This window comes from Kryptolebias marmoratus, linkage group LG20 (assembly GCF_001649575.2).
Source record: "Kryptolebias marmoratus isolate JLee-2015 linkage group LG20, ASM164957v2, whole genome shotgun sequence".
In the NCBI taxonomy this organism is placed as follows: domain Eukaryota; kingdom Metazoa; phylum Chordata; class Actinopteri; order Cyprinodontiformes; family Rivulidae; genus Kryptolebias; species Kryptolebias marmoratus.
The window spans coordinates 4,039,351-4,065,827 of record NC_051449.1 but is presented as its reverse complement, the minus strand read 5'-3'; the positions used below and the strand labels follow the sequence as shown (position 1 = coordinate 4,065,827).

Here is a 26,477-nt window from a genome sequence, read left to right as displayed (position 1 = left end):
ACAGGCGAGAAAAAAGGGTCTACAGGCGAGCCGAAAGCAGCTACAGGCGAGAAAAAAGGGTCTACAGGCGAGCCAAAAGCAGCTACAGGCGAGAAAAAAGGGTCTACAGGCGAGCTGAGAGCAGACAAATGTCTAACAGGATCACTGAGGAAGTATTTAAAGAAACTAAATGAACTGAAGAGATCTCAACCTGCAGAAAATATTTGTAAACAAAGATAAATATTATACAGCTACTTAACGTAATCGGCCTGATCTCCTGAAGGAGCCGAACGTTTGGAGATACGAACACAGAGAATGAAGTCATTAAACTGAAAACCTAAAACCTTTTTCCCTAAACCTGTTCTCCTGATCTCGGTGCAGAATGTACTCGTACCCGTCCCGGGTCCCTGCGCCGCCGCCGCCGCCTCTGTCCCGCGCCGTGATCCCGTCCAAGCGGCCGCGGGTCAGCCTGAGCGGAGGGAGCAGCCGCAGAACCAAGAGCAGCTTCTCCTCCTCGTCCCGGAGCAGTCAGAGGACTTCCTCCTCCAGAACAAGTGGGGCTCGTTCGGGGCTGATCTCAGCGCTGCGGTCGGTGAGGTTCCCTGACTCTGGTTCTGTTCCTGCAGTGAGGGTGGACGAGCTGCAGACCATCAAGAGGGAGCTGACCCAGATCAAGAGCAAAGTGGACGACCTGCTGGAGAGCCTGGAGCGGATGGAGAAGGACCACAGCAAGAAGTCGGGTAAGAGCTGCCGCTCGACCGGGTTTGAAGGGGAAATGAAATCCTGAAGTCTTTTTAATAACATGTTCACTCATTTAAATTAATAAAACATCCGGAGGGCATCATTTGAATTTGAACGATTACGATTCTTTTAAGAGGCGATAAATGCTGTAACCTTCAGTTCGTTGCGCCGCCATCTTTCTCCCGGACGCCGCGGTGAACGGAGCAGCGCGTGATGGAGTCCGGTCAACTTCCTGGCTAACGTTAGCGTTCGAGCTGAGACCGTTTCACGTCGAGCTGTTGTTGTTAGCCGCCTCAGTGTTGGAGTCAGACGTATTTTATTGTTCCCTGATTCTGACCGCGGTGCTAGGGGCTGAGGGGCGGAGCCGGAGGAACGCCGGCGCAGCGCGTCAGTCAGGGGGCTTCCATCAACCCGGACGCGTTTAATCAGGTTGCACGATTTAATCTCACTGCCAGAGTTACACTGAGCCGACTGCTCATTTATTTATTTATTTAAATTAAGCCAGACTTTTGATCTCCGCCGCATACTTCCTGTGGCTTCTTCTTCGTTGGTGCTCGGCGGCAGCTTCCAGGAGAATCTGAACGTTAGTCCTGGTTCGGATCGATTCTTGAGACTTGATGCCCAACCCTTGTTGAGTTTGGTGCTCAGATGTTTTTTGACGGTGTTGAAGCAAAAGGAAAGCATGACTCGTCATTTTTTATATTTTCTTTCATTTCCCCTTTAAATGTGTCTCAGTTTGACCTTTGACCTCCCTTGCCGTGACCGTTCGTTGTGATTTAACGTGTCGTCGTTTTTTCCCTGAAGCTAAGAGCATAAAAACGGAGCCAGGGGAGCTGATGTCGCCTTCGCACTCCAGCAACAAGAAGGACGACGGCTCGAAGAGGGAGCGGGACAACCAGGACATAAACGACTCTGACGAGGACGACGACGACGACGAGGAAGAGGAGGGAGACCTGCTGGAGGAGGAAGAGGTGCGAGCGGTTAGGGGGGAAAAAAACGGCTTTCGGGCGGGGTCTGGAGTTCTCTCCAAGCTCACAAATCTGCTGCGTTCCCAGGTGAAAAGTCAAGAACGGGAGGAGGAAGAGGAGGAGGAGGAGGAAGAAGGAGAGCACGTGGAAGGAGACGACGACGACGGCTACAGCGTGAACGGCGACGACGACTCGTAGACCCTGAGCGCCACTTCCTGTTTTAACACTCCCGATGTAGATAGAAACTCAAGCGTGCAGAAAAACACGAGCATGGTCCTCCTGTCGTTTCCCCCGAAGACCTTTAGTTTCGTTTAGCTGTTCAGAGTCTCTGTGAGAGGAATCGGTAGCTGTAGGTTTGTGTTTGTCCTCGTCTTCAGGTGAGGACGGTTACATGGACAGGTAATGTCCTCAGAGGCGACGGCTCCAAGGACATCTCGACGCGAGGACAGAAACTCGGCCACAGAAAAAAAAAATGTTTTTTAGCTTCTCTCTGTCTTTCCTTTTTAGTCCGTTTTTGACCTTTTTGTGTTTAAATGTTTGTCCTTTTTTATATACCTTTTAAGTTTAACTGGAATAAATTGCAATAAAATATTCAATTTGACGGATTGTTACATGAACGATGGCGGTAAATGGAAAAAAAAAAATTAAGAAAGGAATGGCATTTGAAACAGGTTCAGGTAATTATGTTTTAAATGCCGCGCTGCCTAATTATACGTTAAGAATAGTTTAGTCTAATAATCCTCCCACTAACAATAACCGTGTTTAACCTGCTGGAGTTCGACTACAATTACAAGAAATAATCTCACGCACACACACACACACACATATATATATATATATATATATATATATATATATATATATATATGTATGTGTGTGTGTGTCTGATGTATACATCAGACATCTCAGTCCAGAAATGTGCAGTTCTAGGCACAGCCAAGATACTGCGCAGAACCCTCAAGCTCCCAGGCCTCTGGTAGAGGACCTAAACTCAGAGGATGAAACAAAGACCACCCGCGGAGGGTGAGAAGGGAATTTATATATATATATATATATATATAACTCGGATAATTCAGAGAAGTGTCCTGTCTTCCATCTTGTTTCTTAAGATCAACTCGGCCTGAAAAGTAGTGCCTGTTTGGAGGATTTTAGGTGAAGTTGAGTCATTTGCTGCCTCTTTGCTAAAAGAAGTCCAGACGTACAAATTATGATTTCTTAAAGTCGGTGGTTCTGGCGGCAGATGGTGATAAACTTATTAAATTTCAGCGTTTCAACCTTATCAGCTGTGATATTTCTGCTGATGTCACTATTTATCACATTTAATTTGGTTTCTGGAGACCCTCAGCAACCAGTTGCCATTCTTGGTGCAACCTGGGCTCGAACCTGCAGCCTCTGGATCGCCCGAGCTTCTCTGATGCTCATGGCCGCTACGCAACACCATCTGTTTTTGTTTTTGTGCTTTTTATTCAACAGAATGTAACAATAATTGCTTAGCTTTAAAATAAACATATATTTAACAACCCTGAGAAGAAATTGGACCCATAAAAATAATCTATAAAGGAGCATTTCTACAGTGAGCTGGTTGTAGCACCTGCTGCTGCGTCTCTAAAAAGTGTCCAAATCCGGCTGATAAATGTCTCTAATCCCGACCGCTCCAAGTGGTGAAGTTGATGACCAGCCATCTGAAGTTCGGCCCTCTCTTCTTTCAGGTAAAGTATGATTTATAATATCAGTGAGCCACAAAATACCAGATTAATTTAGAAACTTTTACTCGGTTGTGGACTAAGACCTCAGTCTTGCCTTCGTTAAACGCAGGAAGGTTGTGAGCCGTGAGCCGTAAGACTAACGAGCCCGCCGGTCTCTGCAGGTTTTATCAGCAGGTGCAGTTGGGAGTCGTCTGCGTAGAAATGCTGATGTGCAACATTGTTCTGTAAACGGGCCAAGAGGAGGTTCCGTGTAAATGAAAACCAGAACGGGACCGAGAACCCGTCCCTGAGGAACGCCGACCGAGCCGCCGGGGTCACGTTACTTATTATAGAAGGCATCGTTTCTGTTTGAAGGTAATAAATCATGAACTTAGACTCATTTATGTAAGAGAGAGTTTCTGACTCCAGCAGTTTTATAATCGAGCTGCAGGAACCTAATATAAGAAAATAAAAGCCTTTCATGCCAGAGTTTCAAACTAAAAGGCGAAACGACGACTCCCAGCTACTACCACATCAAATTTTAGCTCAATATCTGTAAAATTAACTGAATTGTTGTCATTTTTGTCTGGTGGCCATCTTGAATGGGGTTGACTCAAAATAGAGTAAAATGATTCTTTTCCTGGAAGTTTCAGGAGATGTTTTGGTAACAAAAATGAGCAGCCTTTAGTCAACTTATTGTTGGGTTTCTCTCAGCCATGGACAGAAACTCGTCTCAAATCTAAAGTCCTGATCAGTATTTTGAAAACTGAGTTGTAGTTTGGCTTTGTTGATCTGATAAACAGGACGGTTAATAATGTTCCTCTGGGTTGTGTTTTGGTTCTTGGCCGTCAGTGGAGGTTCTTACAGGAATTAGAATAAACTAAAAGAAGAATTTCAGCCCCTGAAGTCCACATTTATTTGTCACTCGGATCAAAGGTTCTGCCCAAACGAGGCGCCGGCGCCACAGCCGAAGGTGACATAAACGAGAACAAAACCAACACTGATTTGTTTAAGTTTTATTGTTTGTTTGTCAGGTTCTACAAAGGCCTTTTGTTCATCTGATCAACAGATTTCTAAGAGTCGTTAAACTAACAGAACACACCCTGAGCCGAGAGCCGAGAGCCGGCTTCAATAAACCAACAAGTTCTGCAGAGATCCACCGGAGAAGGTTCTATGATTATACAGACACGATACAAAATGAAATAACGCTTTGATTAACAATAGGATCAGGTGTTTGCAGGCTGTACATCACAGGTTTCTTCATCTTTAAGGAAGTACAAACATGTCAGATACAACATGGATGTAGTTTAGAATAAAACACTTTGGAAACAGAAGGACGCTCAGTTTTCCTTCACTGCGTCGACGCTGGTTCGAGTTCTCCGCCTCAGGCTGCTGTCAGGGCGGACAGCGAGAGGACGCTCATCAGGAGCAGGGCGCCTGCAGAGACACAAAAACAAACATTTAGGCTTTTCTCAGAGACCAAACAGATGTTTTCTTTAGAAACAGCACGGAGAGCGTGACGTTCAGTCGTTCAGCTCCGCTAAGCGTGGACGTGAACAAAAAGGGATTTAACTTGTTTCCTCAACAACGCTGCGTCCGGAACCCAAAAAAAGTCATGAGTTCTGCTGAGACAGATCAGGAGCTGGACAAACAGGATCCTCGCTTCCGAGAAGCACAAACATTCCAGCGTCGGAGCGCCGAATGTTGTTTTAAAGCAGCCGAGCGGCTGCGTCCGGGTCGTTCAGGAGTCAGATTACCTCCACAACTGACTGACCTCAGGTCTGCGGTTCTTAACACAATATTTATGTTTATTTTCTTTTTGCACGTGACTTTTAGTTGTGCATCAAATTGTACAAAAAGGTGACGTAGTTTGCTTCATCAGGCAACGGTTGTTTGATGCCTTTGGTTTATTCGGACGTTCGATGATCTCTTTGGGTTCGGTCACTTTAAACCAAAGGTGCCTGATCGTGGTCCTGGAGGAACTCCGTCCTGCAGGTTTCAGGTGTTTCTCTGCTCTTCAGCAGGTCTTAAAGTCCTGCAGAAACCTGTTCATCACTCAGTCCCTCAGATCAGGTGTGTTAAAGCAGAGAAGCACCTGAAACCTGCAGGACGAAGTTCCTCCAGGACCAGGGTTAGGCCCCTTTGGTTTAAACGTTGCGGAGCTGCTGATGCGAACGCAGGTGTTTCCGTAACGACATGCGGTTTGTGAAGGTGTGTAGTTTACCTCCGGAGTGGAGAGCCCGGTCAGCCGCCCCTGTGGTGTTTGTTGGTACTGCTGTGGTGTTAGCTACGTTAGCCATCGGGTTGGTCAGGTCCAGAGCATCGCTGGTCCGATTGACGTTGAAGGTGCCCAGACTCCCGTCTGAAAAACAAAACATTGAAATCAAACGTTTAAAAAGATTCCCTTTCAAATCCGCAAAAACTCCAGGGTTGGTTTTTGTTTTTTTTAATGTTTCTATTTAAAATAAAGTACCTGTATTTAATTTTCCGGTGCCAAGGAGGATGAAAAAGGTGGTGTCAGCGCCGGCCCTCAGGAAGCTGCTGCTGGTGGCGTTCAGGTTCGGAACGTCGAACTCGCACTGGATCTTGTCTCCATTTACCTGTCCTCGAATCTCTCTCACAGTCTGCAAACATGAAGTAAGAGTCAGTTATGTTGGGTTTTTACCCAGGATGCAAAGGGAACGACTCGAGATCGTCTCTTCGTGATATGACTCGTGTCCGAGCGTGAAGAAGGCATCGTGGGAGTGAAGTGAGGGTCTAACCGTGTTGTGTGGCGACAGCATATTATCTGTGTTGTTCCTGAGCATCATCCTGAAGAACTTCTCGTTGATGGTGTCGTTATTAGTGCACACAAACAGCAACGTGGAGCCCTGAAACAGAAGATTAACGTCCTGAATGTGAACAAGGCACCAAATAGAAACAGTAAAGGATAAAGTACTCCAACAATGTACTCATGTTTCTAGTCTTTCCTGTTCAGAGAGAACCGCCTAAAGAAAACTTCAGATGTATTACGATTACATTTCCTTGTTGGCACTGAACCTGTGGCCGTCTGGGGCCTGAAATCTACGTTGGTAACATTCTGAACCAAAGAAAAACAACAAGATTAGATAAAATTCCTTACTGCAGCTGAGTTTACGTCTGCTCTTTTGCATTTACTGTAGTTTATTCATGCAATCAGTTTTTCATTGTTTTGAAGGGCTTTTAATCTGAATTTATTTATAATCACACTATCTAACCCCTTAAGTTAAATATAAACTCAGTATTTATGTATTTAACCTATTTGATGAATGGTTGGAAAGCACACACCAGTAGATGGAAGTAAAATTAGGAATCCAAAATGATAATTTTATGAAATGTTGTTATTCTATATGATTCTTTTAGTAAGAAACTTTAGTTTATTTGGAGATTAGCTGAAATATCGCCCAGGAAACCTTAACGTTTTAAGTTAGCTGAGTATAAGTTAACCAAAGAATATATTTTCAAAAATAATTGAGGAAATTGTTAAAGTCATTTACTCTTCATCCTTTAAAGGAGGCAAACCGTGCTAGCTTGTTAGCTTAGCTAACTCCAAAAAGTATCTCGCAAAAACACACCAAAACCTTTGTATTTATAAAATATATGAAATTAATTTATTTTCTATCTTCTTTTAAGTTAAGTTCTGTATGTATAATTTATTACATCTATTTAAATTTAAACTCAGAGCTCCAAATATCACTGTGACTTTGTTTAGATAACGTGCTAGCTATGATGCAAAAAGAAATCTGGATATATTTAGGTATCATTTATCCTAGAATACTTATTGTCATTAATCTTTAAAATAAGGTGTTTTATGCCAGGAAGTAATTCAAATGTTTAGGTTTTTTAAAACGCAATATTTCCTTTAATCTTTGTGAAACTAAAATCAGAGGGCGTTTTGGCGGCGTACCGTGTTTGCGTTCGGGGTGATCCCCGCGGCGATGTACCCCGTGGAGTTTCCGCTCAGCTGGAAGGACACTTCGGCGCCATTGTTTGCGGTCTGGTTTTTCAGCGCCGTGGAGACAAACAGGCAGGCGCTGTTTCCTGCTGGATCGCAGCCCTTCGGCACCTCCTCACACAGTTTGCTGGATCCACATCCTGTCCTGGTGATGTCCACCTGCTGCAGAACCAACGCCAAGACATCAAACCACTTTTTAGGACTTTGTTGTAAACAAACAAATGGCTCCAGTGGAGTTTCTGAGTTAATGGATGATCTCACTTCTTATTTCAGAGATAACATTTCGAGGTGGAATGAGGAAACATCTGGGCTGTTTATTTAAATACCAACATTTACCACTTAAAGCCTCAGATCTGCTGCTAATGAATAACTTTATGAGATAACCTCGGGAGCTCTAAACTCTGAGTAAACCATCAGTCTCAAACCAAACAATGGTCACTTCCTGTCAGCGTCACTTCAACAGGTTACCAATAGGTCCGTGTTTTTTTTAAACTTGTTTTTCCCAAAATCAAACCCCTTTACGGTAAAAAAGGCCAAATCTGACTGGATTTATGTTGGTAAAACTCTCAGAGAGGAAAAATCTCCCAGTTTGGAGTTCAATAAAAAGGTTATTTAGGCTAAAAGTAGGAAAGTTGTCTAATATCATCCGTTGATTTGAATTAAAACTAACCGTTGAATTAGTGGCAAACGTCAGCTGGGATTGGACTCCTGTTGTCAGAACCATCAATGTGGTGAAGAACAGGATCGCACTTCGCTCCATTCCTGCCGGGACGAAAAGGAAAAATCAGAAAAGACCTGAATTCATTTCCTGATCATTACGTTGATTTATTTAAATTCTTGTTTGAACGATTAAATTGGAATTTGATTCAAACCTGACGCAAAATAGGAAAATGACAAATATAAAGACGAGAAATATCATAAAAAAAACTATTTTACCAATAATCTGTTTTTACTACAACTAACAGGACAACCTTTAACCTTATCAGCTTTTTAAAATAAATTTCAAAGCAGTTTTTTTTTTTCATTCTTGTTTCTAATTTGTGTTTTGGGCACAAAAACTACTAAATTAAAAGCCACACATTTACAAATATTATTAAATTGAAGCAAATTAATGTTTCTAAAATCCTCCTGGAAGCCAGGTGAGTAAATTATAATGAAATAAAAATCAGATTTTAAAAAGTTTCAAAGACTTACTTTATGTTGGGAAGGTAAAACGTTGAGTTTAAAGAGCTTTTTTGTTTCTCAGCAGACGTCGCCTCGACCCTCAGAGGTTCTGGTGCTGGACCGACCCGATGGAGCGGTTTTTTTCCTCCTGAAAAGAGGGCGGGGCTTTGAAACCTCACACCTGTCTGACTGCCTGGATGGAGGGCGTGTCTCCCGAGGACTGCGAGTGTATTTCTGTCAATGGAAAAAAAACAATAAAAAAAGTTTCTGTAAAACGAGTTCTGCTGCTTCTAAAACTCCCCGAAGGGGAGTTGGGTTTGGAAACCAAGAACTATTCAAATCTTTATGTTTGAATTTAACGTTCTTTGTCCAAATAAAACTTCGCCTTTAATCTGAAATCACTTTCTGTAGTTTGACGGAAAATTATAAAAAAGACCAAACTGGACAAATTAGAGGCTCTAAGATTTGAATAAACTTGGCACAAGAAGTAAATAAATGTTTGTTTGGTTATTTCTCTGTTAAAACTTCTTTGGTAATAAATCCCTAACTGTTGGAAAACTGGTTTATTTTTCTTTAAATGGAGCCATGTTTGTAGGTCGGACAGCAGAGCTGAGTTTGAGTTCAATAAAAAAAACTGTTTCTGTTTCGTCTCATTAAGTTCAATCAGCTGTTGATTTCTGTTTGGTGCCGTTTTATTGGACCAAAGCGTAAACATGCGGAAGAACCATACGCAGCCTCAGCTCCTCATGCCGCCCAGCAGCTCGGGTTCGGCGTTCCCGCAATGAGCCGTCCGAGGCCGTGTTCTCCTACCCAACGTGGCGCCATTTAAGGTTGAAAGAAACGGGCAACCCAGTGAGATTTATCGACAAATAATAAATCAAATTTTATTCCCTTCTTTTTTGGTGCGTCATGTCTAAATGTTATTAAAAGCATGAGAGCGCTGCAGTTAGTTCACTCATTTGGAATGTGGCGCACACGAGAAAAAAATTTAATAAAATAAACAGACGGAATCTCGTGCGTCATCATTTGAAGGGCCCGCCGCGGCGCTAAAGAACGACACATTCCTGAGTGATTATACTTCAGGGGTTCTGCAGCAGTCATGAGGAGCTGAACGCTTTCATGATCAGATCATCCGCTAAAGATGGCGCTCAAAGTCAAACAGGCGAGAGAGAGAGAGAGAGAGAGCTGACTCAGATCGCTTTAATTGGCTTTGTAGGAAACGGGGTTGCAATAAGAATTTGTCTTTGATGTTGGCTGAAAAGTAATTTAATTAATTCTCGCGGGAGCGCCGCTCCTGACACTTCAAACCCGATCAAGTTGGTTCAGTTTGAAACGAGACAAACAACTCAGGCGTGAGCTCCACTCGCACCTGTTTCACCTTAGTCTCGGTGAGGAGCTGCTGGTGACAAAAAGACGAAAACCGAACCGTTCGCTAAACTGTCCGTTACGTGTCACAGCTAATCCCTTGGGTTATGAGCTTCTTAAAGGTCAGAGGTCAGGGTTAAGTGGCTTTAAACAATAAAAACAAACATTACTCTTAAAATATTCAGGTCCTGGAGGTAAAATGGATCAGATGAAGCAGCGAAAGTCTGAAGAGAAACGGCGGCTCGAGACTTTTGCACGGAGCGGTTCCTAAGTGACACGGAAAAACCGTCTTTTCTGGGAAAACTCTGGAAAGGAAGCTCGTCTTGCGTACTGTTATGTGTTTCTGTCAGGGGTTTTTTTTGTTTTGTTCCTGAAGCAGGAAGAGAAAACCGATGACGAACGGCAGAGACGGGATTTTTTAAATAGTTTCTCAGAAACTTCGAGTAGAAAATCCAGAATTTCTTTATTTGAAAAGCAGATTTTCATTTAATCTGCAGAACAATAATAAGAAAGGAAATGGAAGCTGTGATATATAAAATATATCATTTAAGTAACATGTTATGTTAGTAATGTTAGTATGTGTACAAAAATAAGTCCATTAAGACACCATTTAACAATCCCATTAACTAAAACAACAAATAATCAAACTAATCTGTCTTTAAATCCAAGTTTTCTTACAGATATGTCCTCAGAAATAAAACTTTTAGTTCGAATTCTTTTAATTTAGTTTAAAATTGAGCTAATGTCTGCCGGGAAATCCTTTTGTATAATGTGGAGCTGATTGGGAAGCTCGGGGATTCACCCTTTTTAAATATATGCTTAAATTTCCTGATAAATTTCCTCCAGACTGATACAAATGCAGTTTTAAACAAAACAAAACCAGGTTGTCTCCAGGTGATAAATCACCTGAGACGGGGAATTTGAAAAATAATGAAAAATCAATGTTAAAAATCGTTTTGCTAAAACGAGTCAGAAAGGTTTCACCCAACGGTCGGGTTAGTCTTCACCGTCGGCCATTTTAAGTCAGAAGTCGCTCAAACTGCACTTTAAATTGTGATACTTTTCAATAAGACGGTGAGAACAACTTGTAAAAAGATATTTAACCTGGTTGGTTTTGTTAATAACTTTGATTTGCACTAAACTGCTCCTAAAACAACAGTTGGTGCTAGCTAGCTGATGCTAATAACGGTTAGCATTAGCTAGCTAGCTAACCCAAGTTGTAATAACTGATTAAAGGCAGATTTTGAGTCGCTCTTTTCTTGAACTTCTTTAGCTCAAATTCAAAGTAAAGCTAAAATACCGGATTAAAACTAATCTTTGTGGTTTAAAACGGTTTAAATTCCCACCTTTTTACAGCGATAACATTCATTGTTCACAGTGATATTCATGTTATCAGAGCGATAATGGCAGTTATCGATTTCGATGGCAGTGCTATTAATGTCAATATCCTCACTACTCCTTTAACTGACCACAAAGCAATATTACTCAAGATCTCTATGAATCCCAACGCTCACCGCAGGGGGTCTTACTGGAAACTGAACAGCTCTGTCCTTAAACATGAGGCCGTGTCTAAAATGGTTCATTCATTAATCCAACGCTTCTGGTGTAAGTCTCTGGTAGAAAAAAAATTTTGCAACAACTGGGAACTCCTAAAATTTGAATTATCAAAATTTCTAAGAACATACACAAGTTCATTTGCTAAAACTAAAAGAGCAGAAGAAGAGAATGTTATCTCAGAAATAACTTCGATAACCCAAAAAATTCCAGAAAACTTATCTGAAAATGAACATAGTCGCCTAATCTATTTACAAAATAAATTGGATGATATTTACAGAATGAAAGCTGAAGGAGCGTTTGTGAGAAGCAGAAAAAGATGGTTAGAGGAAGGAGAGCAGAATTCTGCATACTTTTTTCGTCTTGAAAAATTCCAAGCTAAGATTAACACAATTCAGAAACTAAACATTGATGGAGATATCACAGATGATCCTAGAAAAATAGCGAAATATAGTTCAGAGTTCTATACTAAATTATATGAGTCAAAATATAATAACAATTCTACCTGTCGATTTTTGAGGTCTCTTACAGATACTAAAAAAATTGACATGGACTCGAAGGAATCTTGTGACAAACCGATAATTTTACAGGAAATCATTTGTGCTATTGAAAACCTGAAGTCCAATAAATCTCCTGGTCCGGACGGCCTCACCTCTGAACTTTATAAAACTTTTTCCAAACAGCTGGCTCCCTTCCTCCAGGAACTTTTCCTAGAATGCATAAACAATGAATCTCTCCCTCCTACTCTAACACAAGGCCTCATAACCCTTATACCAAAACCAAAAAAAGATTTACTCTTTATTGACAACTGGCGCCCAATCTGTTTATTAAATAATGATTACAAAATATTTGCCCATATTTTTGCTAAAAGAATAAAATCCGTTCTGGAAAACATAATTGATGAGAGTCAATCTGGCTTTATGGAAAACAGGCATATTTCCAATAACATCAGACTAGTACTCGATTTAATTGATTATTCACATTTATGCCCTGATGACAGCTTTATCCTTTTTCTAGACTTTTATAAGGCTTTTGACACTATCGAACATGAATTCATATTTCACGCCTTGGAAAAGTTCGGTTTTGGTTCTTACTTTAGCAGTGCTATTAAAACAATGTACACTAATGGAAATTGCACAATCAGATTAAATGCTGGTACTTCACCTCGTTTCTTTCTTAAACGTGGAGTTAGACAGGGATGTCCCATATCGCCTTATCTTTTCCTCCTCTGCACTCAGTTACTCACAGACGCCATCAAACTGAGCCCAATAAAAGGAATCACAGCAGCAGGTCAAGAAATAATCATCAGCCAGCTGGCCGACGATACAACTTTATTCTTAAAGAACTCTTCTCAGATACCTTTATCGATTGACCTGATTAACTCTTTCTCTGCTGCTTCTGGACTTTGTCTCAATATAAAAAAATGTGAACTACTTGCTATTAAACATTGTGACATTTCGTCTATTTGTGGTATACCTGTAAAGGACTCTGTTAATTACCTAGGAATTTGTATTACAAAAGACAAAGATTCCAGGTGTCCCCTGAATTTTAACTCAATTATTGACAGAACCCAGAAGAAACTGAACCAGTGGCTGCAGAGAGATTTATCATTGAGAGGCAGAATCCTGTTAACCAAGGCTGAGGGACTTTCTCGTCTTACTTATGCTGCTTTATCTCTGGATGTCAACAAAAAGGTCTCCAAAGATATTAACAAGATGCTATTTAACTTTATTTGGAAAAACAAAAAACATTATATTAAAAAATCAGTAATTATGAATAGTTATGAAAAAGGCGGCCTCAATTTTTTAGACTTTGACACCTTAAATAATACATTTAAAATAAATTGGCTAAAACAATTCATCAGGAACCCATTTTCAATCTGGAACTTCATTCCAAACTTCGTCTTTTCTAAATTAGGAGGTCTAAATTTCCTTTTATTTTGTAATTATAATGTTAATAAAATCCCCTTGAAACTGTCCAATTTTCATAAACAAATGCTTCTCTCCTGGTCTCTGATTTACAAACATAATTTCTCTCCACACAGATATTACATTTGGAACAATAAAGACATTTTGCATAAAAACAAATCCTTATTTTTCTCCAATTGGTTCATTCACAACATTGTTTCAGTTAATCAATTGCTCAAAAGTGATGGATCTTTAATGACTTACCAAGATTTTTTGACACACTATGGCCCTATAATTCCTTGCAATGAATTTAGTGTTGTAATAAATGCCATTCCTGCCGGAGCTGTTATTTTGTTTAAAGGTTTCATAGAAAAAAACCCAACACAATTTAATTTTGACCCAACAGAACCTGAAATTGGCCAAATTTGTTTCTCCTCTTTGCGTAATAGCAATCGAGGTATACGCTCTTTATTTCAGAAAGACGTTGTGTCTACTCCACATGTAACCTCTTATTGGAACACGATTGTTAATAACCTTAATTGGAAAGTAATTTGGACCTTACCGTCAAAATACATAATAACTAATAAAGTAAAAGAAGTATCTTTCAAAATTATTCACAGAATTTACCCCTCCAAAATATTTTTACAACGCTTTAATAATAATTTGGATACTACATGTTCCTTTTGTGAAGTAAACCCAGAAGATACGCTCCATCTATTTTGGTCTTGCCCCTTTTCTGTTATATTTTGGAAAAACATTTGCACTTTAATTTGTAACTCTATCGATCCTGATTTCTCCCTTTGTTTTGAACATGTATTGTTTGGCCTTACCAACTACCCAATTTAAAAAAAAAACATTCTTATATAATCAACTTAATTTTATTCTTAGCCAAATGGCACATACACAAATCACGTTATACAAACAAAAAACCGCTTTTTTCCGTTTTTGAAAATGAGGTCAAACAATACATTAGTACCATTGAAAACTCATCCAATGCTAAAGCAATGAAAACCTGGAATTTGTGTGCCTTATTTAATGTTTTTATGTAATATCATAATGCTGAATTGTCTCATTGTTTGTAACCCTCTGGCGGATTTGTATTGTATGTTTCAATAAAGTTCATTCAAAAAAAAAATAAAATAAATAAAAGTGGTAAAGAGACTGATTACAGTTCAGTCTCACGCCAATTTAAACTAAAAAAAAAAAAAAAAAAAAAAAAAAAAAAAAAAAGAGCGATAATAATGAAAGGATACTGATTAATTATGATCGTCACTAAGTCAACTCAAGGAAAACTAGTCACGCTTGATGACGAAGCCTGAACAAAAAGAGGCGTCGGGGCGTCCCTAGATCTGCCTGATAATAATGTTAGAAATTCAACCTTTATTTACTTTAAACAACCGCAGGAACAAAGTGCTGCCTGGAAGAATACATGAATAACACCAGTCAAGCAACGCAAAAAATATATAAATAAACCAACATTTCACGTGGCGTCACATCGTTTAATGTGTAAAACACAGTCGGATTAAAAATTGGCTTTTAAATTAGATTTATCAGTAAAATAAACTGTTGATTAAATATGGAGTTAGATTTGTTTCACAATTATTCAATCAAAAAAAAAAATCATGTCAAACAAAAAAACATCTTAAAAACTTTTTAATCATAAAAATATTTTTTTACGAAACAAAAATTTATTTAAAGATTTTTTTTTGATTGAAGTCACTAATTTTTTGATTGAAACTTTTTTTGGTTGAGTCAATTTTTTTTTTAAAAATCTGCAGGATTTACATTTAGCTGAAAAAACAAAGTTTTATTGTTTCACGTTATGATTAATTATTAAATCAATAAGTTAAATGGCTTGTTATAAGTCAATTAAAGGCAACTTTTAAATATAAAATAAATCATAATTACCTTTAAAATGTTTGACTCGAACTTCTTTAACTACCAACATTAACGTAGTTCTTCGTCGCCCCCCGGTGGAGGATTAATGTTACTGCACTCTTTTAAAAAACTAACCAGGAAGTTTATTTTTATTTTATTTTCTCCAATATTTGATTTATTTCTGTTTACATTATAGTGGAAATAAATTTACATATTTTACTTTGTATTAGAGTAAAAACATGTTTTTATTATCGCTGTAAAGAAGAAGAAAAACAACCAAAAATCAAACTTTTTTTTTTTAGGTTTATTTGTTCGGTAAGAAAGCAGCGTTATAGAAAACCAAAACAATGACAATAAAAAAAAATATAAAAACCTCCAAGATTTCAGGGTTAAACCTGAGAAAAAAAACATGATGTCCTGAAATTAAACAAGTCGCAGTCTGGCTTTTAGAGACATAAAAACAATTTTAAAAAACGACACAATTAGAAGCAATTTTTAACAAATAAACTCAAATAAATGAGTTTCACCCCGAAAACCAGAAGCTGTAACAGAAACCATGAAGGTGCTTACAGAACATTTAAAAACTGCTAAAAAAGGAGATTTAACAACAAAAATAATGACCTAAACATTAAAAAAGGAGCAGCAGAAGCTTTAAAGAGCATCAAGTTTCTAAACTTTAAATAATAAATATTAAATCTGGGTTTTATTCATCTGGAGAAATCTCACAAATATTTAAACCATTCAGCCTATAGTGTTTTTCCTGTGGACCCGTTCAATGGAAGAGTGGCTGAAGATGAGCTGAAGAAGCCAAAACTGAAACACCAGCCAAAAGCCAACAGGAGCTAAACGCTCAGTAAAAAGTAAAAAAAGGCTTGATAAGAGCTAAACGTATCAAAAACCTACTTAAAAGTAGAAAAAGTCTAGCTACAATTGGCAAATAGCTAAGTAAAAAACATAAAAAAGAAGCAGCTAAAGCTAATTTTAGGTGTCATGGTTCAGATGTTCAGCCCGTTCTCCCGCAGAGAGTCGGACAGACGCCTCGATCCTCTCCGGTGGTGTTCTCGGTCACTCCCTCTCCTCCGACTCTCCCTCTCCCTCTCCTCTCTCCTCCTCTGCCTCCTCGCCTCCTCCTCCTCCTCCTGCTCCTCCACCTCCTCCCTCTCAAACACCCTCCTGGCGCTCTCCACTCTGCCGCCTCGTTTCTCGTCTCCCTTGTGGTGACCCGTCTTCGTTTCCTCGGGGCTCCTCTCGCCCCCGGCTCTCCTGGTCACCTCCTCCTTGCGGCTTCGGTGCGCCTCCTTCCTTTTGTCTGAGTTACGGCGCTCCTCCGCTCCACTCCTCTCGCTCCTCTCACTCCCTCTGTCCCTGCGATGTCCTCCCCTGTCCTCCTTTGCGTCTCGTGCTTTGGGTTTTTCTTGCTCCTTGTCGCTCCTGCTGCTGTGCCTCCTGGAACTCCTGCCTTCGTCCTCCCTGCTCCTCCTCCTCTCAGTCTCCTCCCCGCGTGTCTGTGATTCGTCCACCTCCTTTTCAGGCTTGTTTCTCCTTTTTTCCATCCTCCCTGAGCCTCCTTTTAGATCCTCGTTCTCTTTAGTTTTCTCCTGTTTCTTCTGCTGTTCCTGAACTTCTTCTTCTTTGGTTTCGATCGTCGTCTTCTTCACCTCATCTGGAGCTTTCTCCTCTTTGATGTTTTCCTCCACCTTCTCCTCCTTCTCCTTCACGCTCTTCTCCTCCTTCTTCTCCTTCTTCAGTTTGAAGATGTCCTTCGCCGGCTCTTTGCTCTTCTTCTCCTCGGCGTCGCCCTTCCGGTCCAGCTTCTCCTCCAACATGTCGATCTCCTGCTCCAGCTCGGCCAGCTTCTTCGGGTCGGACTCCAGGTCCTCCTCCACCTCCACCTCCACCTCCTCGATCTCCTCGTACTCCTCCAGCTCGATGCCGTCCATGGTCTTCTGCAGTTGCGTCTTCACCTTGTTCAGCTCCAGGAGGCCCTCCTGGAGTTCCTTGCACACCTGCCGGATCTTCCCAGCGAACTTGGTCTTGGCGCCCTTGCGGAGCTCGTGGGAGTCCTTGGCGAGGAAGAAGACGTCCAGGGCGAGGAAGAGGGCGGACATGACGCCCGTGGTGACGCTGATGGCCTGGGCGGCCTTGGCCACGCCGCTGGCGCTGCCGAGGACCTGCACAGTGCTGATGAGCTTGTCGGTGTTGATCATGAGGGCTTTCCCGGCGCGGCCGCCCTCCTTCATCACGTGTTTGATGTTGTGGTTCAGAGCCTTTTTCGCGGCGCTTTCAGAGTATTTCTCGAAGTCCCACTCCTGCAGGGTGTCCATCCCTTCCTACAACAGAACCACAACAGAAAGAGTGACAAGCATTTTCACAGCCGGCGTGCAACCGTGACGTGGTCCTAAAGGCGGCAACAAACCACCAAACGTGAAAACATTTCACTTTTTTTTCTTTCAAATGGGAAGAAAAGTAAAAAAGTCTAAAAACATCGTCGCCCGCCGCCTTTCACGCCAACAAGCACAACTCTCAGCTACTACCACCTCAGGTTTGACCTCAGCGTCTGCAAAATTGACGTTTTTGTGTCGGCTAACGCTAGCTCTGACGAGAAGAACTGTTCCCTGGTTTGTGAGCTCCTTCCTCCTGAGGTGTCAGAACTGTGTGATTGGTCAGAAATGTAAAACTGGGCGTGGTCAATGGAGAAACGCTGACTTCCTGGGAGTTCTCTCGGTTCTTGAGTTCTGAGACAGGCCTGGGCTCCAGCACAAACTCCAGCAGCACTCAGAGTTCGTGTTGGGAACGACTCTCACCTACTACCACCTCAGGTTTGACCTCAGCGTCTGGAAAGTCGACTGAGTTTCCGCCATTTTTGCGTTTAAGTTCGCCTGCAGACGTTCATCCACTCCCTGAGATTTTCCAGTAGTTCGTGAGATATTTTGCTAACAGAAACACGGCGCTGAATGCTCGGGGTTTCCCGCACGTTTTTCCCGTTTTAACCTGAACGTTTCCTCACCTGGACGAACTCCAAGCACAGCCGGATGTCTTTGATCTCCTCCTGGTAGCCCTGGATCATCTTCTCCACCTTCTTGCGGTCCATGTTGGAGTGGACCGTGTCCGTGATGTTGGCCGTCGCCGACGTGATGCTGCCGGCCGTCGCCACGCCGATCCCCACCGCCGTCACGATGATGGAGGCCCCGAAGGTGAAGGGGGCCAGGATGAGCCCTGTGATGGTGGCCACACTGCCTGCCACGCTGGCCACGCCCCCGCCCACTGCCGCCGACACCGTCTTCTTGTGGAACTCGTCGGCGGCGTCGGCCACGCCCAGCAGCTCCAGGATGCGCTGCTGCAGGGACGCCCCCCGCTGGTTGAAGAGGTACACGAAGACTCGGGCCGCCATGAAGACTCGATCAGCCGCCTGCTCCATCGCCCTGCGGAGACACGCCCACAACCTCAGAGACGCTCCTCCAGGAAGCCCGACATCAAAACTTTATTTATTTACATTTCTTCATCATCCTCCTGGAAGTTGGAGCTCTCGTTCCACTCGGTCCAACCTGGAGACCAGAAACAAATAAATTAAATTAAATAAAAACAGGTTTTAAACCTAAAGCAGCCGAAATGAAACCGACCTTTAACGTTGTTCCACCACGCCATCAGCTCGTTGTTCTCCTGCAGGAACAAAGAGTTTCTGCTCACTAAAGCTGAAGGAGCTGAATCTCAGCTGCTGCAGCTAAACAACAGCTGAAGGCTAGCTAAAACCGGAAGGAGAGCAAAACGCCAGCTAAATGTGGCAAAAAGGAGGCAAATCCTACGTGCTAAAAACAGACAAATCGAAGGAACAGAGCTAAAAGGAGCAAAACAACAGCTGTAAGCTAAAAAAGTACAACACTAGCTTAAAGCTAAAAGAAACAAAAGAAAAGTTCAGAGGCAAAATGCTAGCCGAAAGCTAAAAGAAACCGACCATTGACTAAAAGCTAAAAAAGGTCAAATGTTAGCTTAAAGTTAAAAGAAACAAAACCAAAAAAGTTAAATGTAGCAAAAGACTAGTTCAAATATGAAAAAGCAAAACGCTAGCTAAAAGCTAAAAGTAGCAGAACGGCAGCTAAAAATCGTCCAGGACACAAACAAACCTGCTCGGCTTCGGCTGATTCTCCAGTTGGATAAGCGGCCATTTCTACAGGCTCGACCACCACCGTGCTCTCCTGGAAACAAACAAACAAACAAATAAAAACACTGAATAAAACATAAAATTATATTTAATTTACTAAATAAACTAAACCCAGACATTTAAAAGCTTCCTGAGTTTTTTGTTTTTTTAAATAATTTTGTTTAAACAAAAATAATCTCAAGCAGAGCTGAAACTCCAACCTTTGCTTTAAATTTAATTAATTCACATTTAAAATGCTAAATCAGCTAAATATTAAGTCTTTTTTTCTCTAATATTTAAGGAGCATCAAGGGTTTGGACCAAAGCTTTGTTGGAAATTCATCAACAACAAAAAAACATTTGGATTTTAAATAAAAATAACAATAAATTAATAAAATAAAAGCTCTCTTCTGTCCGGACCTGCGGTCCGTTCAGCTCCTGCAGCTCCACGGCCTCCTCGATGGCGGGCATCTTGTCTGAACTCTGCGGAGCAAAAACAAAAAACACGTTAACGCCAGTAATCTTACAAAGAGCGGGAATAATAATCCTAATCTGCCGGAAGGAAACCCGTCAGTACCTGTCTGGGTTGAGTTTTCCTGATCCGGAACGACACGACCTGTGAAAATCAGAGGTTGAACATCGAAGCTCAAAGAGACGATCGAGAGAAAAACGTCTGGATTTTGTTTCCGTCGTGTTCCTGAGAATAACTCACTCGTCGTTTCTTCTTCACGGTTCGTTTGCGTTTCAGGACGCCTCCCGTTGGCGGCGGAGCTTCCTCACCTTCCTGACATGGACGATGGAAAAAAAGAAAAACTGACTCGGCTGCATCTTTTCTTGGATTCAGAGTTTTGTTTATCTTGTTTAAATAAAGTTTAATAAAGTTTTTTTCGCACCTGCTGCTCTGAAGTTTTGGGCGTCCGTCTGAAGAGCCCCGAAAACCCAACTTTTCTGTCCTGTAAAGTAAAAACAACGACACATTTGTTCGTTTCAATTCATAAAAAAAAAAAATTGGACAAAAAATAAAAAAGGTGAAACCAGAACGCTCACCTTCGCGGCACCTGAGGCGTCGGACAGATTATCGTTGCTGGCCGACGTTTCTTCCTGCGCCGAAACGTCCTCCTTTAAAAACATTTAAAGCTTAAAAATAACTAAAACCAACCGGATCAAACCTGCAGGCAAACAATCAGGTAAAAGGTGGCTTGTCGTGTTTCTGCTCACCTTCTCGACTTCGTTGAGGCTGTCGCAGCTCGCCGACCGTCGCAGCGGGTCCTGCAGGAGAAAGAAGAAGATTCGTGTTCATGTTTCTGGGACTGAACGGGTTGAAGGCTCGTTCTCAGAGAGGTTTGTTCAACAGACTCAGATAATGAGCCGTGAACGCAGAGGTAAACTAAAACGAGTGGAATGCTCCTCCGGGCCGGGGTGAGTTTCTGCCTCAGGTGGAGGAGTCCAAGCATCTCAGAGTCTTGTTGGTCGGATGGAGCAGAGATGGATCCACGGATCAGAACCTCGTCTTCAGTAATGAGGGCGTCGCTTCGGTCGGTTTATGGTGAAGAAAGAGTCGAGACGAAAGGCAGAACTCTGGATTTCCTGCTCCGTCTATGGTCCACCTCTCACCTACGGTCATGAGTTTGGAAGGTGAAAGAACGAGATCCTGGATCCAAGCGGCTGAAATGAGCTTCCTCTGTGGGGCAGCCGGCCTCAGAGATCAGGTGAGGAACTCGGAGTCGAGCCGCTGCTCCTCCTCACTGAAAGGAGTCAGCTGAGGTGGTTCATCTGATCAGGACGCCTCCATGTGGAGGTTTTCTGGGCATGTCCCACAGGGAGAAGACTCCAGGGGCAGAGGGATTCTGGATCCTCTCTGGTCTGGGAACACCTTAGGGTCCTCCAGGAGGAGCTGGAGCGTCTCTGAGGAGAAGGAGGTCTGGGTTTCCCTCCATGACTCGACCACAGATAAGCGGTAGAAGACGGATGAATGAATCTTTTGCCGACACCCCACCCTTGGCTCACTTCCTGTCCTTTTCCCCAGCGGAGGGAGAACTCAGATTATTCACCCTTCAAGGCTGACGCTACAAAAGAGCTAAAGTTTAACTAATTATTCTAATAAGGCAGAGAATTAACACAAGAACCAGCGCTGAGACTGTCTGCCCATAGCGTCTCAGGGATGAAGCTGAAGAAGTGACCCATTGATTCATGTAATGTCTAGGCTCCGCCCGCTCCAGAGGGTCAGAGCGCCGCCTCACGTGACGGCAGAAGCAGACGCAGCTTCAAAACAACCAGAACCAGATTTGTTCACCTGAGTCACGACGGAACGCGGCGCTGGTTTTGGCGACTTCTTGAAAATCCCCGCCAGTCCTCCGGTTTTCTCCTGTAACCACACGTTAAACATTAACGAAAACACATAATAAAAAAAACACGACTTTCACCAACAAACGCCCGCACCTTCGACGTGCTCGCCTCCAGCAGGTTTTCAGAACTTTCAAATAACTTCTTATCCTCGCCTGTTGGGTTCGATTCCTGAACGCAAACATAAAAAAAAAGATTAAACACAAAAACGACAAACTAAATGACTGTAAAGTTTGCGTCCCACACCTGTTCTGTGGCTTTGGGAGTTTTCTTAAACATGCCGCTGAAAATACTTTTGTCCTGAAAGGAGATAAACGCAGTTTTTAATCCACAGTAAAACAAACAATCAGGTATTTGTGAAATTAAATAAAAATACATCAGCTTTCTGTCGTTTCACTGCAGAAAAACCAAAAAAACTGAATGAGTTTTCCTTTAGAGGACTTATTTTACCCACAAACTGTAGATTTATTTCAGCCCAGCAGAAAAACTAGAAAACAAACTCCTGTTGTGTCTAACCTCATCGAACAGGTTGTCCAAACTTGCCGATCTCTTAAATATCCCGGCCAGGCCTCCTTTCTTTTCCTGAAAAAAAACAAAAACAAAAAAAAACATTTTCCGTAAATATTCCGGTTCTAACGGAAACAAAGACCGAGGAAGTCTTTCTGCAGACGGGCTCCACGTTTTAAAAACAACAAAACAAACATTTACTAAACTAACCACAGCTCAGACAAACTAAAGGGGATGTGGGTTTTGTTTCGTCACTCTGAAGTACCTTCGGGCCGCTCGTCTCTGCCAGATTCTCGCTGCTGGCAGAGAGAGGATTTCCAGAGCTCTCCTCCTGTGATCAGAAGCAGAAAACAGTTTGAAAAATAAAAATAACGCTCTGTGTCTGGATATGTTCTTATCCTCTGCAGCAGATAACGCACCGTCTCCGCTGTGGCGCCCTCTGCTGGCCGTTGTGGTTTTCGGAACATGTTGCTGAAGATGTTTTTCTCCTGCAAACGAGAGCGTCAGTGAACCCCACGTCGCTTTTAAAGAGTTGTTTGTTTTTATATTTGCGTCAGAACCGACCTTGTTAGTCTCAGACAGGTCCTCGCTGCTCGCCGACGGCTCTTTCTGAGTCTCCTCGTCCTGAAACAGAAAGTTGTATCGAAGCTTCAAGTTGTGGGAAAATTTAAAAATGTTTCCGGTAACAAAGATAATTATTTACCAGTGTCTCCGTCCTTTCTGGTTTAGGAGTCTTTTTGAGGAATCCACTGAACAAACCTCCACTTTTCTCCTGATAAAATATAAAATTAAATGTTTTTAGAATAAACTGGATTCATGTTTGAAATGAATGATTTGAACTCGCTGACCTGTTTGTTCTCAGATAAACTCTCGCTGCTGACGGGAACCTCGGAGTCGGAGGACAAATCCTGGAAGAAACATCAATTCTGGATCTTTTCTTAGACTTTCTTAGACAAGATATTAAGTAATAACAAAGCTTAACTTTTTAGTAATATGACTAAAAAAAACCTAGATGATCAAAAATGTGCAAAATTCAAAAACAAATGTATGAACTTTCTTTAACTTCTCACTCCTGTGTCATTCTACATTTTATACGAGAACTGTAACAATAAACCATCTGAACAACAGAAAGGATCCTGCATAAAAAAGTAGGTAAAGAAAATGGATGAATGAATGAATGATAACTGGATGAATCAAAAGATGAACTAATGGAAGGATGTGTGAATGGTTGGATGGATGGATTAATGAATAGACAGACACACGTGGATGGATGTGTTGATGAACAGATGGATGAATGAATGAATGAATGGATGAGTAAAACCCAGGGCTGATTAAGTGATGAACCTTCTGATGTTTGGTTCATGGAGTTACCTCCTCAGACTGAGCAGCGTCTGCAGATTTCGGAGGCTTCTTGAAAATAGAACTGAAAATTCCTCCTTTTTCCTGAAAAAAAAAAAAAAAACATTTAGAGAAATAACAGTTAAACTTCCTCAACTGCTCAAATGTAATTAATGTTCCCACCGTTTAAACGTTCCCGACACTTAACTGTTCCTACTGTTCCCATCATTTAAATGTTCCCAGCGCTCAAACATTACTACTGTTCCCACCGCTCAACTGATCCCACCGTTCCTACTGCTTTAACATTCCCAGCGCTCTAACCGTTCCCTCCCCTGAAGCGTTCCCTCAGAATCTCCGCTCTGAGCGTCAGTCTGTGGTGATCTCAGGTGTTTTTTCAGGAGCAGACTCTGGTTTATAAAGTTAGAGACACGAGGGGGGACCTGTTTCACCCCGAGTCTTCCTGACGGTCTGCGGTCCAACAGGTCGTTCTACCTGCAAACATCTCACCTTCGGTAAGTTCTCAGTCGGGCCTTCGCTGCTTCCTGAGATCCTGTCTTCTTGTGAATTTTTCTCCTGAGAAAAAATTAAACCGGGTTTTACGTCTGCGCTGTAAACACCGAGCTAACGAGCCAAACCCCCGAGAGTCGGGAAGTCGGGAGGCAGCGCTGCGAACCTCGTCTGCAGCAGAATCGTCTGCAGGTCTGGAGCTTTTCTTCAGTTTTCCACGGACGGATCCTCCTTTCTCCTGAAAAAAAAAAACAAATTATATGTCTGTTTATATCGTTTCAACCCAGAGAGGAAGAATTTTCTTTTTCCTGGACAGAAAATAAAGAACTTGTGCACGGAAGAACTCGCTCATTTTGGGAAAATTTAAAATAACGTCAAACTGACCGTTGTGCTGGCAGCATTCTCGCTGCTGCCTGAAGCGTCTTTCTGTGCAGCCTGATGATCCTGAAATAAACAAAAACAGGATTTATTTACTTCAGTTGAAGCCATGTCAGCCCACAACGACACTCCGCAGCTAAAATATTATCTTTGGGACTAAATAAAATGTTAAAAAGGGGCCAGATTTGGGCCGCGGGCCTTCAGTTTGACACATGGACCAAACCATTCGCTGAATCAAGTTCAACCTGTATGAAACCTTTTAGTTTCCCAGGTGAGTGAGTTTCAAAGAAGCTTGCTGAACATTTATTTTCTTCTATTAACGTCCCGAAAAGGATTTTTTTTTTCTTGTCACAACAGGAAACGGATTGAATTCATGACAACTCTCAGTCACTGCGACCGACAGAGACCCTAAACTTAGCTTTTAGAAAAATAAAATGTTTATTATTGACTTTCTGAATCAGACTCCTGGTGTAAAATAAATATTTGCATGTTTTCATGTTTTCTGTCTCTGTGGACTCGAGGGTGCGTGCCGTACCTCTGCAGCTGCCTTCGGGGTCTTCCTGAGGAGTCCGAAGAACCCAACTTTGTCCTTCAGAGAGAAGAGAAACAGAATTTAACCTCCGGGGAGCACCACCCTCAGCTCCACCTGTGCAGGTACAGCGGGGGGTGTCCAAATCGCAGCCCGCGGGCCAAATGTGGGCCCTCGGAGGGGTCTTGTGTGGCTCTCAGGCTGCGGTTTAAAACCGCTGTGATGTTGATGAATTTAGGGGAGATATTTGTATAACTTCTTTAGGTTTAATAATCTTTTTTAAAAACGCCAAATGCAAGTTTTCCATCTTTAGTCCAACTTCACAGTAAAAAGGAGAACAAACCTTCACCGACTTCTACCAAAAACACTTCTGGGTTCAGGGAATTTGCTCGCAGAGTTTTAGTGACAGACGCTGCGTTCTTCTTCAGGGCTTCAGACGCCATTTTAGGTCAGGCCTTCATGGCTGTTTGGGTCGGGTTCGAACCGCGAGTTAAAACGACTCCTTCAAGTGTCTCCCGCCGAGACACACGTGTCATTTTAGTGACTCTTTTTGAAGAAAAAGTGACTCTTTTTCACAGTTTGGTTCCAAAAATAAAACTGTACTTTTTAAAAAATGTACAATTTTTTTCGTTTAAACTCCTTTTCTGCCAAAATTACCTAATTTGTGCGTTCAGATTTAATGTTTTAATCGAACTTCCTTTAAACGTCGAACTTTATGCACAAATTAAAACAATTTGTTATTTTTATTCCCTCAATGACACAAACTTCAGCTGTAAACAACATTAAAGCAGTAAAATAAAGTCTGAACTGTTCTTACTTTGTTGTTTTCAGACAGACTCTCGCTGCTGGCTGATAAGTCCGACTGCAGGGACTCGTTATCCTGAAACAAATTAAACCGTAAAAAGAATCAAACATCATGTCCTTCAACAAACTTTCAGCAAAACAATAAAAGACATTTTGCCCACTCTTTGTAAATAAAAACGTTTAAAGGCTCAAATCTTCAGGTTTCTTTAGCAGTAACTTGGACGGATTATTAAACCGGCTTTTCTGGCAACCAGATCGAATAATTTCAGTTCAGTTTAATCCTGGAATATCTTTAATTTCCTTTATTTATGTCAGCGTGAACTTACCTGCTCAGCTTTACCCTCTCGAAGAATCTTGGGAGATTTGCGGAGGATGCCGCCAAAAAATCCTTTTTCCTGGAAACAGACGGATCGAGACGTTTCATCAGCGGCTGTTAAACGAGGATAATGTTAATAATCCAGGATTAATCTGCTCTCGGGACAAACCTGACCTTCAGGTGAGTCTCTGTCAGGTTGTCGCTGCTGCCGGTCGGATCATCCGGAGGAGCCGGTTGGTCCTAAAACACCCGGAGGTTGAGCTCGGTTTGGTTCTCAGACTGAATGATGAAGGAATTTAGATTTATCCGGTGTTTAACAATCCTACCTGATCGGCCTGAGCAGCCTCCGCCAGCTTTGGAGACTTCCTGAACATCCCGCTGAAGATTCCTCCTTTTTCCTGAAA

General features: G+C 42.0%; 3 protein-coding genes across 6 annotated transcripts in view; 1 reads left to right on the top strand and 2 right to left on the bottom strand.

Annotated features, from left to right (window-relative positions):
* The window catches only part of LOC108232945 (heterogeneous nuclear ribonucleoprotein C), an 8,984-nt gene extending 6,602 nt beyond the window's left edge, over positions 1 to 2,382 (top strand). For all 4 annotated transcript variants that reach the window (XM_037982048.1, XM_025004816.2, XM_037982049.1 and 1 more), the window contains exons 6-9: positions 361 to 533; positions 606 to 719; positions 1,525 to 1,691; positions 1,776 to 2,382. In XM_037982048.1, coding sequence (XP_037837976.1) covers positions 361 to 533; positions 606 to 719; positions 1,525 to 1,691; positions 1,776 to 1,886 — 565 coding nt within the window. In that variant the 3' untranslated portion in view covers positions 1,887 to 2,382. The remainder of the gene's footprint in view (positions 1 to 360; positions 534 to 605; positions 720 to 1,524; positions 1,692 to 1,775) is intronic.
* Positions 2,383 to 4,373: 1,991 nt separating this feature from the next.
* Positions 4,374 to 8,677, bottom strand: LOC108232814 (putative ferric-chelate reductase 1). Its single transcript, XM_017410860.3, has 7 exons — positions 8,541 to 8,677; positions 8,017 to 8,108; positions 7,299 to 7,508; positions 6,136 to 6,243; positions 5,847 to 5,997; positions 5,598 to 5,735; positions 4,374 to 4,810 (listed from the first exon to the last, which is right to left on the bottom strand). The coding sequence occupies exons 2-7, from the start codon at positions 8,104 to 8,106 to the stop codon at positions 4,758 to 4,760; spliced, it is 750 nt and encodes a 249-aa protein (XP_017266349.1). The 5' UTR covers positions 8,107 to 8,108; positions 8,541 to 8,677; the 3' UTR covers positions 4,374 to 4,757.
* Positions 8,678 to 15,503: 6,826 nt separating this feature from the next.
* The window catches only part of LOC108232957, a 20,769-nt gene continuing 9,795 nt past the window's right edge, over positions 15,504 to 26,477 (bottom strand). The window contains exons 19-46 of the mRNA XM_017411118.3: positions 26,248 to 26,313; positions 26,084 to 26,152; positions 25,771 to 25,833; positions 24,960 to 25,013; positions 24,431 to 24,490; positions 24,213 to 24,284; positions 24,047 to 24,112; positions 23,573 to 23,644; positions 23,050 to 23,109; positions 22,905 to 22,973; positions 22,766 to 22,825; positions 22,621 to 22,689; positions 22,467 to 22,532; positions 22,211 to 22,276; positions 21,941 to 21,994; positions 21,791 to 21,865; positions 21,645 to 21,716; positions 20,570 to 20,620; positions 20,399 to 20,470; positions 20,245 to 20,304; positions 20,064 to 20,135; positions 19,929 to 19,967; positions 19,772 to 19,834; positions 19,336 to 19,407; positions 18,835 to 18,874; positions 18,708 to 18,759; positions 18,222 to 18,636; positions 15,504 to 17,544 (exon numbers count right to left, since the gene is read on the bottom strand). Of these exons, the coding sequence (XP_017266607.2) occupies positions 16,210 to 17,544; positions 18,222 to 18,636; positions 18,708 to 18,759; positions 18,835 to 18,874; positions 19,336 to 19,407; positions 19,772 to 19,834; positions 19,929 to 19,967; positions 20,064 to 20,135; positions 20,245 to 20,304; positions 20,399 to 20,470; positions 20,570 to 20,620; positions 21,645 to 21,716; positions 21,791 to 21,865; positions 21,941 to 21,994; positions 22,211 to 22,276; positions 22,467 to 22,532; positions 22,621 to 22,689; positions 22,766 to 22,825; positions 22,905 to 22,973; positions 23,050 to 23,109; positions 23,573 to 23,644; positions 24,047 to 24,112; positions 24,213 to 24,284; positions 24,431 to 24,490; positions 24,960 to 25,013; positions 25,771 to 25,833; positions 26,084 to 26,152; positions 26,248 to 26,313 (3,384 nt within the window). The 3' untranslated portion in view covers positions 15,504 to 16,209. The remainder of the gene's footprint in view (positions 17,545 to 18,221; positions 18,637 to 18,707; positions 18,760 to 18,834; positions 18,875 to 19,335; positions 19,408 to 19,771; positions 19,835 to 19,928; positions 19,968 to 20,063; positions 20,136 to 20,244; positions 20,305 to 20,398; positions 20,471 to 20,569; positions 20,621 to 21,644; positions 21,717 to 21,790; positions 21,866 to 21,940; positions 21,995 to 22,210; positions 22,277 to 22,466; positions 22,533 to 22,620; positions 22,690 to 22,765; positions 22,826 to 22,904; positions 22,974 to 23,049; positions 23,110 to 23,572; positions 23,645 to 24,046; positions 24,113 to 24,212; positions 24,285 to 24,430; positions 24,491 to 24,959; positions 25,014 to 25,770; positions 25,834 to 26,083; positions 26,153 to 26,247; positions 26,314 to 26,477) is intronic.

What these genes read in the sequence shown, in the direction of transcription:
- LOC108232814 (XM_017410860.3), bottom strand. Translation starts at nt 8,106, where the DNA reads ATGGAGCGAAGTGCGATCCTGTTCTTCACCACATTGATGGTTCTGACA. An exon ending in CGTTTGCCACTAATTCAACG is followed by an intron (nt 7,509 to 8,016) that starts GTTAGTTTTAAT and finishes TTGGTTCTGCAG; the next exon opens with CAGGTGGACATCACCAGGAC. An exon ending in TGCTGTCGCCACACAACACG is followed by an intron (nt 5,998 to 6,135) that starts GTTAGACCCTCA and finishes TCATGTTTGCAG; the next exon opens with ACTGTGAGAGAGATTCGAGG.